Genomic DNA, 16225 nt, shown 5'->3' with positions numbered 1-16225 from the left:
CAACATACGAACAATACTGACAATACACACTGTGTACAATGGCATCCTGTATAGCAAGGCAAGTGAAGGTGCTAATAACTTTGCTTTCTGTTATCAATATTTCAGTGTGTATAGTGGTCACTCACTCCAGGTTAAGCCTGATATGAATGCCAGCATTCAAAATTTTCAGATAATGACTCATTTTTAGGTCCATCAAATGTTTTGTTTTTCTACAGAAAACTGAAAGGAACTTTAAGATTTGATGATATTGAAGCAATATCAGATGGTATACATATACCTTTGTCTTCATGTGTGTACCACAGACATACTACATGCAATAAATGCAGTGGTAATATGTGTTAAAATCAAATTTACCATCAACCTGATCCTAGTAGCCAACTGTTGGCTAAGGTCAATGTGTCGGTTTCAGGTTAAGTGACTGCTACAGACAGGTTTAATGGTATGGTTGTAGGGAACAACATATAGTGAAAACAATCTTTATTCTACCCCTTTTTTCATACAAGTGTAACATATAGTGAAAACAATTTTTATTCTACCCCTTTTTTCATACAAGTGTAACATATTGTGAAAACAATCTTTATTCTACCCCTTTTTTCATACAAGTGTAACATATTGTGAAAACAATCTTTATTCTACCCCTTTTTTCATACAAGTGTAACATATAGTGAAAACAATTTTTATTCTACCCCTTTTTTCACACAAGTGTAACATACTGTGAAAACAATCTTTATTCTACCCCTTTTTTCACACAAGTGTAACATATTGTGAAAACAATCTTTATTCTACCCCTTTTTTCACACAAGTGTAACATATTGTGAAAACAATCTTTATTCTACCCCTTTTTTCATACAAGTGTAACATATTGTGAAAGCAATCTTTATTCTACCCCTTTTTTATACAGGTGTACAATTATATCAATTAGTGACAAAGATGCTTCCACTTCAGTCCTGCAGTGACCTCATTTAAAACTAGACCATCATATAATGGCAGTATGATAGAATCTTTGAAGATGCAATGCAATAGATAAGGACTGCAATAAATCTTGGGCAGAGTAAAAAGGTCATATCATGTATGAGCTCTGACGTCGGTCTGTCTAAGCAGGAGGTAGTTTTATGTAGTCCAATTTCATGCTTGCTATGACTGCAGCAAAATTCAAACTGGGATCTAAAAAGAAAATGATGCACACAACAGAAGCTAACATTTTAGGGAAAGCTGTCTTCCTTCTTAAAATTCATCACATATGGGATAAAAGTCCCCCTAGCAACGCTGATTTTCAAAGTAATCCATATGATTGTCAAAGAACATAATCTAACTTGATGATGGAGAATGATGATGATGGCATTAGATGGCTAGAGAACTCGAGTGGCAAGAGACCAGACCAAATAAAAACTACATAATACATAAAGATGATTTTCACCAATTTGTGCATAAATAAAAAAAAAATCCTCAAATCTTCTTTGGTCTAAATGAGTCAATGAGATTACTTTTTTTGGCGGGTAACAGTATGCAAAATCTTGCACACTGTAATATAGCACCATGCAACATAGAAGTGGATACACAAGTGACTGCCGAATACATGTACTAACTTTTAAATCAGATTCTGACAGATGGCTTTCAGTTAATACATACTACACTATGTATAGCAGAGAATGGCTATTGTGACATACCAGAGTTGCACATTGTTTGTTTGGTTTTTTGTTCAAAAGACAAGATGTCTCTAACATAGAAGGTGATAACTCTTGATGGAACGAAATAGATATTTTCACATTTTTACTGGTGTTTTTTTTGAGAAGATCCAGGACTCGCCAAGTGAGGTGGGAAGTTGGGAGCATCTTCCTTGGTGCTCCCTGTCCTTCCCTGTGGTTTCAGGCAGCCTCAGGCAGCTTCAAGGCAGCAGTGGTCTGGGTATCGCCTTGATCCAAGGGTCACAGCATCTCAGCAACTCAAATCCAACAATTTCTGCACACAGAATGAAGCAGAGTTTGCTTGTTTGTGTAACTGGTTGATTTGTAATAATAACATACATTTTGCATTAAATTACTGAATTATTCCCAGGGGATACATGCATACAAAATGTATATTCAAACTCAAAATCAATTCCCACTTCAAGTAGTGTGGTTTTTTTTTTTCATTTTTTAATGGAAAACAACTTAGTAAGGTATGCCAATGAGATAACAATACAGTGATATCATTTAGCAGATACCGGGCATCATTCTTTTGAGACTGTAAATATGCTTGCCATAGCAATGAAAGTAAGTTTAGACGAGTGCAGTGGAAAATTAAGGGATCCACTAAAAAGCAGTGCTTGTAAAGATGATCAAAATAAATGGACGAGGAATAAATCTACATAAAGATACACCCCATAACTTACTGAAGAAGACAAATTTAGGACAGAAAATGGGACAATGGAATATCATGTGACAAATATAGTGGGAGGACAACACAAAGACATGACAAAGAGATGAAGGATAACATAATGATGCCTGCAGTCTCTGAGAGAAGTGAGATATGTCTGACATCATCATAAACTCACCTGGCGCACTTCTTCAGTGTAGTCTGGTTGGGTCACTTGCTTGATTCTCTCCATAAGCTTCATTACATTAAACAAAGCTGGCTTGGGTGGATGATCTCCTTTGTCTGCCAGTTCCCTGGAGAAATAAAGACAGGTACGTAGCATTGGTGCATGCTTTATTTCTCTTCATGTGAATACTGTACACACCATATATAATATGTCAAAGTTTTTATCTAATAACAAATTACATAATCCTTTGCAAAGTTAAACAACTCAGGAAAATATTGCCTCCTGAGACATAATTGCATTGTATATTGTTTCCAAGGTGGAAAATCTCCAACTTTTCTCTTGAAAAGGGATTATAGCCTGTTTCTAATTTCATCGCTGTGGTTCTAAATCGTGAATTCAATCACTCATATACTTGTCTCAAGTTCTGATACATGAAATACTGTATGCTCGCAAACATGACATACATGTGCAGTATTCAAATCTTGGCTTATCAAACATTTATCTATTTCAGCACCTCACAGAATATTTAGAGACACATAATTTCACAAAAAGGTTTATAGATAGACAGAAGAAGACAACTGCAAATCATTTTGGAAAGCCTGCATGTCCTATACACTGCTCTTACTTTGCTCTAGCTGTTCTCTGCAAGATCTTCTGAGCAGCTATTGCCATGGCAACAGAAATGGAGGGAGACAGTTCCAGCTGCTCCATGCCTGACATTCCCTTGAGTCTCCTAACCAGATCATACCGCCCCGTATCCGTGGCAACTGCCCACAGCGGGTCCGTGGTGCTGATGCCGACCTCCACGAGATGGAAGTACGTAGGCTTCGGGGGAAGCTTGTGGACGCAGATGGGAAGCAGGAGCGGAACCTCCGGGTTGGCGATGCGCTGTCTCCAGAGGGCGATGTGAAACTCCTCCACGCATACAGGGCTCTCCAAGTAGTTAGGAGAGAGGATGGGGACGATACAGCTCGCCCCCTCCAAGACCTGAAGCTTCTCCTCCTTGTTGCTAGGCACCACGCTGATGCTCAACCCAGGAGCTGCACTCCTCAAGATACCCGCCACAAACTTCACATACTTCTCATCATCGCTATGGTAACTGAAGGCCACATCACAATGCGATGCATCCTTTTCATCCACTGCAGTCTGACTGGGCAGAATATCTGTGAGCAAAGGGGGAAAGTTGTTGCCAAGATCTGGAAGGGGACCAAAGTTTTTCTTGAACATGGTGAACCTGAAGGTCTCCATCTCACTGTCAGGTTCGATCGCTGGAATCTGAAAAACAAAGGATGACAACCTCATGACTTTGAATGCATCTGTAAAATCACTAATCACACAAGCCCTTTCACAGAGCTGTTTGAGAGGATAAGGTAATTGTTTGCAGCCAGTACCTAATCTTGTTTTTGTGCATCCACTATAGTGCACTGTGAACTTATTTTCATAACCATAATTATGGTTTCTATTGAGAAAAGCAGAGGAAACCATTATCTCTGATATGTAACCCAAACTAATGGAATCATAAAAAGAATCTGGTGATTGTATTAGGATACAAAACACAAAAGAAAATCACACTTTTTTTCATACTCGATGTGAATCGTCACTAAAAGTCGGCATACAAATGAGCAAACTGACCTCTTCATCATCAAAGATGGTGGCAAGACTTTGGCTTGTCTGCACCTTCTCCCCCTTGAGCCACTGGACGACAGCCGGACAGAGAGTCTTGACCGTGTCCTCCAGGATGTCTGGAGTAGCCTTGACCATTGGGATTTGAGTGAACTCTGGCTGGATGGAGTCCAGGTCCTCCAGACAGACAGGGATCAGCTGCAGGTGCTGCTTGCCCTGGATGATGGCAGGATTACAAAGACAACGAATAGCTTAATTCACCCTGCATACTTTCCTAGAATCTGTAGGCTCTCTGTGTTTATAAACATATAATGCATTTATTATGCATTCCAAGAAACACTGTAAAAATGGAAATTTTTGCAGTGTTGAAATTTTTGTGCATTTTGCGCAACCACAAACTAGCGCAAAAATAAAAGCATGGCAATATTTTTGCTTGCAATATGTTCCTGTAGTTGATGTCTTAATTCTGCAGAATTAAAAACACACAAACTCATTTTACCCGGCTGAGCACAAAAAATTACCCACACGAAAATATATCCACTTTTACAGTAACGGATGAATGAGTGGAAGGAATAGGGAAATACAACACAAAGGAGAATGCACCTCAGGAAGAAGGTTACTTCATATCGAATGATTGCAGAGGTGAAAAGACATCAGTCTAATGAAAACTTACAGGATTATTCATTATCTCATGTCCTCCTTGTGAAGAGTGCTTTTTGCTATGAGGAACCACAGGTTGATTTTTATGAGTGCAGACATACAATGTACTACAGTACATCATAACATACAGCTATAACACTCAAATGTTTGGTGCAACAGTGAAGCGCTTGACAAGAGGCTATTTCATTATGTTGCTTTTCTTCCTAAAGAGAATTACCATACATAAAACTCAATTCCAAGGGTGATATCAACCTTTTCTTATAGAACTCCTATGAGCTTTTTTCTCCTTTTTGAGGTGTTTGATACTAGATTCATAATGCAAGGGTGATATCATATCTCAGAAAAGTGCTTGACAGAAGATTACTTCATGAAGGTGATATCACTTTCTCTAGGGATAGTTCAACCATCAACGTTATTTTCAGACCTTCATACTTAATATAAGACTATTTCAGAGAAGGGCTTGACACAAGGCTACTGGACAAGGGGAAATTCCCATTAACGAGAAAATTATTTTTGAGGTGAGGTTGGTATGAAATGGTGACTGCCCACCTTAGAGAAGTGTTTGGCCTGTGCGAGGGCAAACTCCTCCTGGCAGACGGCAGACTTGAGGTAGGGGGCTGAGATGAGAGCCACCATGCAGCGGGATCCATCGATGGAGTGGTACAAGGTGCGCTGCCAAGATTTACCTGGAACGCACATCAACAATATGATGACAAGGCAACACAGTGATACCAGGTACTTGGTGTAATCATATTGAGATTTGCACAAACATACACAAACAAAGGCATTTGTGGTGAACCTGATAAAAATCAACTACAATGGGTGTCTCCTCAGATATTGTCTGTTCGTAAAAGGCCTAATTTCACAAAACTCTGACAAGTCAAACTCAACTGTTTGCATAATTACATACCTAGTGAGAGAAATGGGATGTTTGTGTAATATTGGTTGGCAGTGAGACAGACATGTAGTAACAGATCATGTTTCTTTATGACAGCATGGACCCTTCTCTTCCTCAAGTGGCTTTGCTCACCTGTTTGTAAATGTCGGAACCTACCTTTAATTGGGAAGCAATACATTAATTGATTGAAATGGAAGAAGACCTTTCATTTTCCTTGAGGGCTTGATCATGAATGGGTGGTGACATGGCATATGCTCCTGCGATAGTTGCTCTGGTCTTATTTTCTCCAAGGACTTAGGGTTAGGGTTAGGGTTGTGAGAGGGTTTTAGGTTTAGTTTGAAGTGAGGATTAGGATTAGGGTTAAGACTATGTTTGTGGGTAGAACTTATGTTTGACTTAGCCTGCAAATACTTCATGGAAGAAATTGTCGCAAGGATTGAGTCATTGTCATAAAACCTGAATGGGTATATGGTACACTGGTTGATCTTTCTTCACCCCCCCTTCCCCTAAAAAGAATAAAAAACCAGAAGAGTGTTCCTGTTATACAATGTAGATGAGTTTGTTATACAATGGTACATACATTGTACATACCTGTTTTCAGCTCCTGGACATCAAAAAAGAGCTTGAGGTCCGGGGCAAGCTTCTGAAGAGCCTTAACAAAGAGGTTGGCCTTCTCTGTGTCCCGGTGTGAGTAGGATAGAAAGACGTCGTAGCGGAGGGGGTCGAATTCGGCGATGTTCATCTCTGTGTGGAGTTTCACTGAGAGGGAGACACTGAGCTGGGAGCAAGCCTCCTCCAGCTTGGCCTGGTCGGCTGGCCTGTGGAGATCCAAGAAACACATACCTATGTATATAGCGGACCAACCATAACAAAGTCCTCGCAACCAGCAGTTTTCTTTTGCTATATCAAAATTTTGTTATAGCTGAACAATAGAGTATATAAGGGTATACTGATAAATTTTTGGACCTGAATTTTCACTTTGTTGTAACAAGAGTTTTGTTGTAACTGTGTTCATTACGATGGGAGTGCCGGATACACATGAATGTAAAACAAGCACTCAGTCAACAGTGATTGGATCAGTCTGCAGTTCTGCATCTGTTTCTGCATCTTCCAAGTCTCAAGTGTAACTGTAGTGCAATTTGAAGGGGAAAGCATAGTGTAGTAAGGTGGATCTGTAAGAACAAGACAGTATACAAAAGAAGAAAAGATGAAAAGATGATGAAGGCAAAGAAGAAGAGAAAGAACAAGAAGAAGAGGAGGAGAGAAAGAAGTTGAAGCAACTGAGAGAAGAAAGAAAATATGATTGTAAAGAAGGAAAGGGAGCATGAGAAGAAAAAGAAAATGAAGGAATAAAATGGGGAACAAAGAAAATGCGGAGATAGAAAGAGAAAATAAGCAAAAGAAAAGCAAGATGAGGAAAGGGGAGGAAGAGGACTGCACAAGATGAAGAATTCCTATTGTGCTCAAACACAGAGCTTTAACTTGTTACTCCCTAGTAGCCCCTATAGATAAAAGTCTACAAATAAAATATGCTATGAGCATGATTTAGATATCGGATGAACAGAAAAACAGCCAGACCCAGGCTGTGTAAATGATGCAGAGAAAATACAGCACAATAGACCTGCAGTCGACGTACTGCACCAGCCCCATGTATGTCGGCATCATCTCCACAGAGTTGACATACACTGGGGCCAGGATGTCTCGATGTGCCCGCCGGTTGCAGCACAGTGCGATGTTATACTGCTCTATGCAGGCCTTGTCCTTCAGGTAGTTTGGAGAGAGTACTGCAGAAGAAAAGGAAATCAAACAAGAAACAAACCAAGAATTCATTATTGTCATCACACACATCGGATGCACTTCATGGAAGGAGTAAATAATCAAGTCTCAGCACTGTGGCTTTTCTTTGTGATAATTCCATCTATTTTCACCTGAGTTTTTTTGGAGTACAGAATGCAGTCCATTTCTCTCAAAACAGTGGGTTTTCTGGGTCATACACGACTTTACTAAGATCTTTTCTTGCTATGGGTTATTTTCAGCAGGAACCCTTCATCCCTTGACAGGAACTACAAGTACATCATTGTACATGCTTCATATCACTAGGAATGATGTACTACGAACCAAGTTCGGCACTCAAAACTTGTGCATGTTCACTCACAACAATGTGCAATGTATCATTGTTGTGGGTTGAACTACAGACTACAGAGTACCAAATCTTTCTACACTTGGACTTTAAACTTTTCACAAATTGATACTTCACCAGCAATTGTGGGTTGAAAATATAGAGCAGGTGAATTCATAGACAGTCATACACATGAGACTGACACTAACAGTAGATGTGCCCAACTGAACTCGACTGCCATATCATCATCTCACTGGAACAAACATCATCATCTCCATGGAAACAACATCATTATAATACCTGTGACCACTCTGGCACTCCTCATCATCACAGCATACATGTCCTCCTGGAAGACATTGTCCTTGTTCAGCGCCTGGTTGGAGCTGTCGAAGATGCGGACACCATCTTTGGCACCGATCAGCTTCTCCCTGATCACCTTAGCAACTGCCTCATCCTCTTTGCTGAATGACAGATAGACATCAAATTCCAGTGGCACTGCCTAAACAAACAGGGGTATAATAAGAGTGATGTGAAAAAGAAAGAACTGTCTGCAATAAAAAAACAACAAAAGTAAATGTCCAAGCTCAAACAAATCAATCCATTGCACTAGGATAGTTCACTTATGCATTGCCATACTCTGTCATCAATAAAAAGAAAAACAAAATCTACACACTTTTTGATGTTGACTGAGCATACGTTATTATGAATATCAACAGTAATGACTTGTGACTTTGGTAGCAGAAATCAATCACTGACAAATGAATCAGTGACAAAGTTGAAGACATCACAAAATCCAGGTTTCACCAAAATTGCTGGCTTTCTCATTTTATTAATTTGAAGAATTCTGCAGGTATCATCGATTGTGGAAGCTAAATATTTTGGAAGTATCTTTAATACATGCACAATCTGAGTTTAATCATAGCTGCTGGATTCCTCCATTACCGATACTAACTTTGGGGAATGCTGGAAGTACCAATTGAGGATTTTTCATACTTTTTAATCCAAAGACAGGATCCCAATTCCACAGTCATGACACCTCCCAACATCCCGACTCACCTTTGGGAGCAGCAACTGCATCTCGTATCGCTCCTTGAGCTCGTTGAACTTTGCCATGACATCGTCGAAGCGTCTCATGCTGTGTTTCATGATCTCACCGTCCACAACCTTGACATAGAGAACCAACTTCATGACTCTGAGGGGGAGACCGGCCTTCATCCAGTTCACCGCAGCCTCCACCATACCCTGCAACATGCTCACCTCACCGTAGCCCTGCACATAGATTTGAGAACAAATCAGACAATATCAATACACAAAAAATGCACAAGTGGATGTGATATCGGGAACAGATCATTAGTTGCTACAATGTTCAGGAACGTCTGTACACATAAACATATGCACACACATACAGACACACGTAGGATCGAGTCTGATATTCAAAATCAAGCAACAGGTACATGGCCGGTGCCACGTTTTTAAAAGTGTGCGTGTGTTTGGGGGGGGGGGGGCGCACTTTCGGGTTTCATGAGCTAACAAGCAAAAAAAAAAGGGCCTTCAGCTCAGCTTATGGTGCCACTTCCGGGTTTCTCTCAGCTGACACGCAGACAAAGAAAAGAAAAAAAAAAGGACTTCAGTGCAAAAACAAATGCCTTACCGTGCTCAAAGGTTTCATTCCATTTTTTTCTAGTGCCACTTCCGGGGTTAAAAAAATGTGGGGGGGGGGGGGGGGTGGCCCAAAGTGGTGACACCCTATGTATTCCTACAAAACTGTATGTGTGGGTGCCCATCAAGCTCATCCCTCCCCCCGGTTCCGCCGGCACTAAGGTAGAATCATAGCCAGGCACATTCATTGCTGTAATCCAAGAAACTGAGTAAAGATTCTTCAAATTTAAAACAGTGCCACAATACCAAGTGGATAAATCAAATCATTTCAGTACAAATAAAGTTTAACTGCTCCCTGGACAATGCATAGGTTGACTGATTGAGGAAGGTATAGTAAATGCTTGAACTCTCGTTTCTATCACATCACAACGGAAGACTAAACAACAAATGGAGAGGCAGAAAACACCACCACAAAGGTGATGTCACATGTAACAATCTGTAAAAATTTCAACCACATGACAACTATTACAGAGAGAGGTAATCACCTGATCACCAGTGTTGAGGAGCGGTGTGATGACCTTCCCATCTTCATCCTTAAGGATGGATACCAAGCAACGGAAGACATTGGCAACCAACTCCTGGGGTCGGCCATCAAGACTCTTCCTGTGCAAATTATTATAAAGCAAATTCTTTGTCAAAGTAATCGTCTGGGAAATACTTCATCTTGAAAAACACACAGAAAAATCTCTCATCTTCACACAATTTACAATACTGTAACACCAAAAATTTTTGTGCGAGTGAAACTTTCACATATTTCACAAGGACCGAGAAAATTGCAATTTAGTATTAAAAATGAACATGAAAGACTTGGTCTACACAATGCATTGAATGCCAGTGGCAATTCATGAAAGTTTCATGCTGCAAAAAAAAAAAAAAAAGAAGAAGAAAAAAAGACTGTCGGCTCCAATTTGCGAAAGGCAGAAAAAATCTCTTGAGCTAAGCACAGAAGCCATTTGATCTACTGTCACACTTCTAGCGTGTGCAATAACTGCATTATGTTACAGCTGTAGATTACTTTACGTATATGAATAATGGCTGGTTTAACCCTTCACAAAGAATTTGAATATAATCTGTAAGTGTCAATGTGGAAAATGCAGTTATCATCAAAATGACTTCTGATAATGTAAAAGTGTAATGTTATGTTTATAATTGGGGATGCCAGTCTGAATGAAAGAAAGGGCCTGAAATAAATCTACATGAAACTACTTTGTACACGAAAGGTCCTGAACTTTGATCCTGCCAGGGGCATGAATTTAGGCTTTTTGCCTGAAAACTGGCATCCCTAAATGCCTCTCAATTGACAGTTTCCTGTTGTTTAGGTTTCATAATGGCCAACTTCCTGCATGGCTTCCCTACATTACCATGGAGGCTACATTATTACATCGACAGGACAATATTATAACTGATACACTGGGATACTTTCACGTGGAATATGCATGGCATGTGTATGACAACATGAGCCAAGATGGTCAATGAGTCCCATTATGAATTAATCTCTCTTGCAAGACTGTTGTAGTCCAATTTTTATTTGACAAGCTTAGTCATAATTGCAAACAAAAATCATGGTTCTGTCTGAAAGTTCTCAATGTATATTTCAAGAACAAGACTGTGGACATTATCATGCAGACTTACACATTTATTACACTCAAAGCAGTGTGAAGTATTCAGTGCATGGTAATTTTTACAGGGATCGAGCTCACCGACTCATAACCATCTATGTAATGTACCCTTGGGCTCTGACTTCAGGCATATATTACATTTAGAAATGTCATGATCGTTTTTTGGCCTTATATCAGGAATCTTCGGTGGTAGTCATTTAGATTTTAACTCTTAATGTACCAGGCCCAAAACCCCTAACGTGCCAGAGGTTTTTACCTAACGCCAGAACGTTTCGAAACTGGACTGACAATGAAATCTAAACCGCCATATCTCTGAAACTATTGACTGTTTTGAATTGAGTTCTACACAACAAATATCAAGAAATGTTTGTTCTTTCGTGTCATATAGTCAGTTTGCCATAATATCTATCTGAACCTGATATATTGCAGAAATAATTGATACATCAAAAATATTATTAGAAATTTTTGTGTAGTATGGAAAAAAAGAGTCAGTCATGTTTTTTCTTCAATAGAACGCTCCCTTGACTCTGTGAGAAAGTTTCAGAGCAACATCTCTTCTTTCAAATGATGACAAAATTGCCTTCTAGAATTGTATGATTCCAAAGATGCTAGCAGTTTATTTTGTCTTATCAATTTCTCTTTCTGCCTCAGTAATTCATTCCCAAATCTGAGTCCTTTAGTCCCAGATCCTGTATTTGAAATTAAAGTAATTGTCCCGGGCCCTGGAAGGGTGTCTTTTGTCCACTTGAGAAGGAAGAACCTACAAATCCTCCTTTTGTCTATTTAAAGTGGACCGCGGACGGGGGGAGCAATTCCTATGCTGACGTGGGGACGATTAGTGACGTTCACCAAAACAAAAGGATGAAAGACCTGACTGACGAACGAAAGCTGACCCTCTTTGATGGACAAAATCAAAGCAGCTTCCCGCAGGACAGCATCCGAGCGGAACAATGCGAGTGGAACCGCATAGACAATACACGCAGATTCAATAGCATACACACGCGTGGTTTACCAATGAGATTTTGATCCATACACATCTCGCAGAGGGTGCGCTCGCTGCGGATTTTCCCGATGCGAAAGAAATACATCTCTAGCTGAAAAATCATGTATATACTCAAAATTTTTCAATGTAAGCATGCTCATATTTTTAGTGGAAATGATGGCTATGCTAATCAGCTACCAGTACATGTCATTGGCAGTTTCTTGGTGTAACACATTACGGTACCACAAGAACTTAAATGTTCAATGTTTTTCTCACTCTTCTTAGTTGCCGATCGGCGACCATGGCATGTCAGGACTAAGGTCGCCGTTCGGCGACCATGGCACGTTAAGAGTTAAGAGTATCTTATGCAGACAGAGAACATAATGAATAGACTGTCCAGCATTTCAGTTCCAGCGTTGGACAATGTTTGTACAATGTAGTTACCTAAAGGTCTAGCAGTGCTCATCTATACTTTCATCCAAAAAGATGTCAAATTGATCTCTCTTTTTTTTTTTTTTTTTTTTTTTTTGGGGGGGGGGGACGGTCTCTGCCTGGTTCAGTTAAAAAAACAAATATCACGTATCAAATTCAGTTTAAATTCCATCCCAAGTTTTTCCTCATAGGCCTGAAGAGAAAACACAAAATGTAGACACAAAGTATGCCTTCTATCACGATGTTGATACAGAATCATATTTTTTATATATATGTTGCTATGACAGGCAATCAATTTATGTGACATGATATGCTTCTCTTTGCAGCATCAGTACCATCCCCCCTCCCCTGGAATTCCCATTTCAGATAATTGTAGTAGGCAAAAGACACCCTCATAGATCACAAGTCTGTCATCAGAAACATCTCACAGGAAAACAGACTGAACCCAGGTTTGATCAACACTCTTCTATTGACACATAATTATGTTACAGTGCAGACTTAATATAGATGACAGAAAAATATATATTTGTAAATGAAAGATGCATGACACTGTAAATGGGGGAAAAAATGTAAAGTCGAAAAATTTAGTTGACATGTTCGTTTCGCTATGTGTTTTTTTTTTTCTTTTTTAGTGGATTGATATTGTATTGATGATTATTCTTGATCTACCACAATCAAAATGTTTCTTTGATGAAATGTCATATATTGTCTGCAATCATTTTATTTATCAAACAGCATTTTTAGATGTGCAACAAGAAAATCTGTCTTGAAAGTGAAATTTGAAATATTGTAGAGCACCTGGTTAAATTTTAAAAAAAGAACAACAGAGAGAAGGAATGTACATATTGTACATTGTGACAGGGCTTGCTGTGGAGAGCTATCTAGATTCAGACTAACTCTTTGACACTATTAAAGCTGTTAATTGAATAGTACTCTAAAAGTGAACTCACACAACAGGAAATTCTGTTTGAATAAGACATTTGGAATAAATGCTACAATCTGGGCTATCACTACATAGTAAATTTATTCTCTCAAAATTCGATTTTGCCCTGAGGATTCCTTGCCCGAAATCAATCACAGTCTATGAGTGCCTGCAACACATCAGCATCATAATTTACCTTCAATGGTTTTTGACAGGCATCACATGAATGCACGGAATGTTCAACCCCTCTTCTCCCCCCCCCCTCCCCCCCACCCCTCACCATCATCATCATCATCACCACCCTAGCTACCAACTGGAACCCCAGCCATTTGAGGAAGAGTAATCGGAGTGCCATAATTTACCCTCTGGTCTCAAAGCAAAGCAGTCTCCTGTACGGCAGCCGAGAGGGGAGGGGCTTGGACCACCAACAGGAGTAATGTGGGCGGAGATCTTCCTCCTTGTCCTGTGCCAGCCCTGCTACAGACAGGTTCAGGTTGCGGCTCAGTGCACCCAGCACTGATGTAGGTGATTCGGCATAGTTACCTATACAGAGAATGCAAAGAGAAGATTAAATCACCACATTTCATTCCTTCATGATTGGACAGCACTAAGATAAATACTTTTTTCCCTCCCTCTCCGACACTTGGTAGGTCAAAAGGGGGTGGAACATGGAGGTGAGAGAGGGTACTATAGTATGCTGTTTGCATTTTTGAGCTTTAGAAACTGTTATCTTCATTACTGACATATTGTACTTTTATCCCATTGAAGACGAGTCTATTAGTATACTCGGGCAAGCGTCTAAGGGAAGTGCGTGTTGTAGCAAAATCAGCTCATCCTCAAAGGGTTAATAATATACATTTTCATCATATTTTAATGTACAGTACTTATAAAAAAGAACTATAGATGTAGGGATTTTACAATTTTTAAGCCAAGGAGCTCACTCAAAATCCCATTTTCATGACCTGGGCTCCTATCTCTTGCCTTCTGGAGAGAATTCAAATGTGAAACATTGTGCCAGCAAATGCAAGCACATGTAAAGGTATTCCACTAACATTTCAACTATCCCAAACATCAACATTGAACAATAACATTAATGTAAATGAGGAAATGACATCATCTCACAACTAAAAGTGTCCCATGGACTTGCACATAAATCTTCAATTGATTTGCTTTTTCGTTGTTAATTCAAGATTAAGGACTAGCATTTGCATAAATACTATTCTCAAACTTAAAGAATTGAGTGAAGATGAGAGTTACTTAAGTATAGTGACCCCCCCAAAAAACAAAAAAAAATCCCCCAAATAATATATTTTGTTGTCATACTGTAGGGCCTATGTACAAAGAAACATTTCAAAATTAGTTCTGTTGTTTAATATATTTCCCTTTAATAGAGGAGCTCTCTATGCAAGTTGAACATGAAGTAGCAGTTCTCTTATAAGTATGAGCTGCGGAAGCAAATATGACACAAAAACTGGATGCTCACCTCTAAACGCAGAGACCACAATGACATCAACTTCATCCTCCTTCCTCAGCTTGGTGATGTCGCCGAAGCAAAGGTCAATCTGACATTCCCCATTCTGGGTCAAGACTTTGAAGGAGTTTGCCACGACCAATTCGGCACCGTCGGCCATCTTGCTGCGAGACTTGAATAGCGCCAAAGGCACTGCAGGGAAAGAACATGATCAAATAATTACACAAACTGCATGGAGACTTGTATGCATTAGCTGTTCATCATATCTAGAGAAATGCCCGACTTTTTACCTTTATCTTTCCCCTTTCATCTTCCTTTAAAAAATGTCTTTTGTTTTACGAACAATTAAAGGGGGCGCACGCCTGCCTGAGTGGTGTGACTCGATCCCCATCCACCACTGACCTAAGTCTCCTACTGCCTGAGAATATGCTTATAATATTGTGGTAAATGGAAATATGCGGTCTGTTATTGTTGCGTCAATGCGTTGAGGCGCGTTGTGTCCATGCCATGGCACAGTGTGCGCGTGGTTGGCATGGGCACAACGCAACTTTTATTTTTCATGTGAATATAATGACGCAGATTTGATTGATTCTGGATTCTTCACTTTCACTTGAGAGAAAATGGACATACAAATGTATTCTCTACGAGCTCTGCTATGTTGAATAGTTAATAGGCCTGTATCTGTTATTCACTCTGTATTCGGCATGTAGCTGAGGATAATGCGGAGTTTATACATGTATCGGCAGACTGAGACTGTTTGATTTGCTCAATAAAATCTATGCAACGTCAACTGGAGACTGTCAGTGTCATCATTAACCCGGCTTACAACAATATGGCTAAATTTTACTCACAAAAATTAGACATCAAATTGACATTTCAGAACTTTAATGTGATCTATGACTCTATACTATGAGCTACTAAATCAGTCAGATCAGAGGCAGAAGCAGCAATATTCATCATGATCACTCTATACTTTATAGACGATAGTCATTGATGACTTGGATGACAACAAAGTACCACTATCACTTTAGTACCAGTAAATTTACTTACATATTAATGAATTGTTGCTCTGAAGACAATGCAATGACTCCGCGTATATTAAAAGGGTGATGTGGCGTTTATGAAGCTTGGCGCTGGCTGAGCTGAAGCTGATGAAGGATCTGAGGCAGTGAGCTGAGGTGAGAACGACGCAAGTCAGCCTAGCCCACTCGCTCCACGACACAGGTGCAGGGTACTAGTATTCAAAGAAAGTCAAGGAAGGGAAATCTAAGCCCAGCTCACGCCCATCCAGGTAAAGCTAGCCGCGTCAAGGAAGTGCC

The 16225-nt window shown here is 39.8% G+C and overlaps 1 protein-coding gene across 1 annotated transcript; it reads right to left on the bottom strand.

Moving 5' to 3' along the window:
* Positions 1-1885: 1885 nt before the first annotated feature.
* LOC139733473 (uncharacterized) lies at positions 1886-15969 on the bottom strand. Its single transcript, XM_071644289.1, has 13 exons — positions 15957-15969; positions 14919-15098; positions 13798-13978; positions 9966-10083; positions 8878-9090; positions 8122-8320; positions 7324-7486; positions 6294-6520; positions 5354-5490; positions 4154-4360; positions 3147-3796; positions 2534-2648; positions 1886-1959 (listed from the first exon to the last, which is right to left on the bottom strand). The coding sequence occupies exons 2-13, from the start codon at positions 15064-15066 to the stop codon at positions 1936-1938; spliced, it is 2382 nt and encodes a 793-aa protein (XP_071500390.1). The 5' UTR covers positions 15067-15098; positions 15957-15969; the 3' UTR covers positions 1886-1935.
* Positions 15970-16225: the final 256 nt, after the last annotated feature.

Source organism: Diadema antillarum, unplaced genomic scaffold (genome assembly GCF_040938485.1).
Source record: "Diadema antillarum isolate AM-2024a unplaced genomic scaffold, OU_Dant_1.0 seq00000481_RagTag, whole genome shotgun sequence".
NCBI classification, from domain to species: domain Eukaryota; kingdom Metazoa; phylum Echinodermata; class Echinoidea; order Diadematoida; family Diadematidae; genus Diadema; species Diadema antillarum.
The sequence above is the reverse complement of the archived record's forward strand: the minus strand, read 5'-3'. Positions and strand labels throughout refer to the sequence as shown.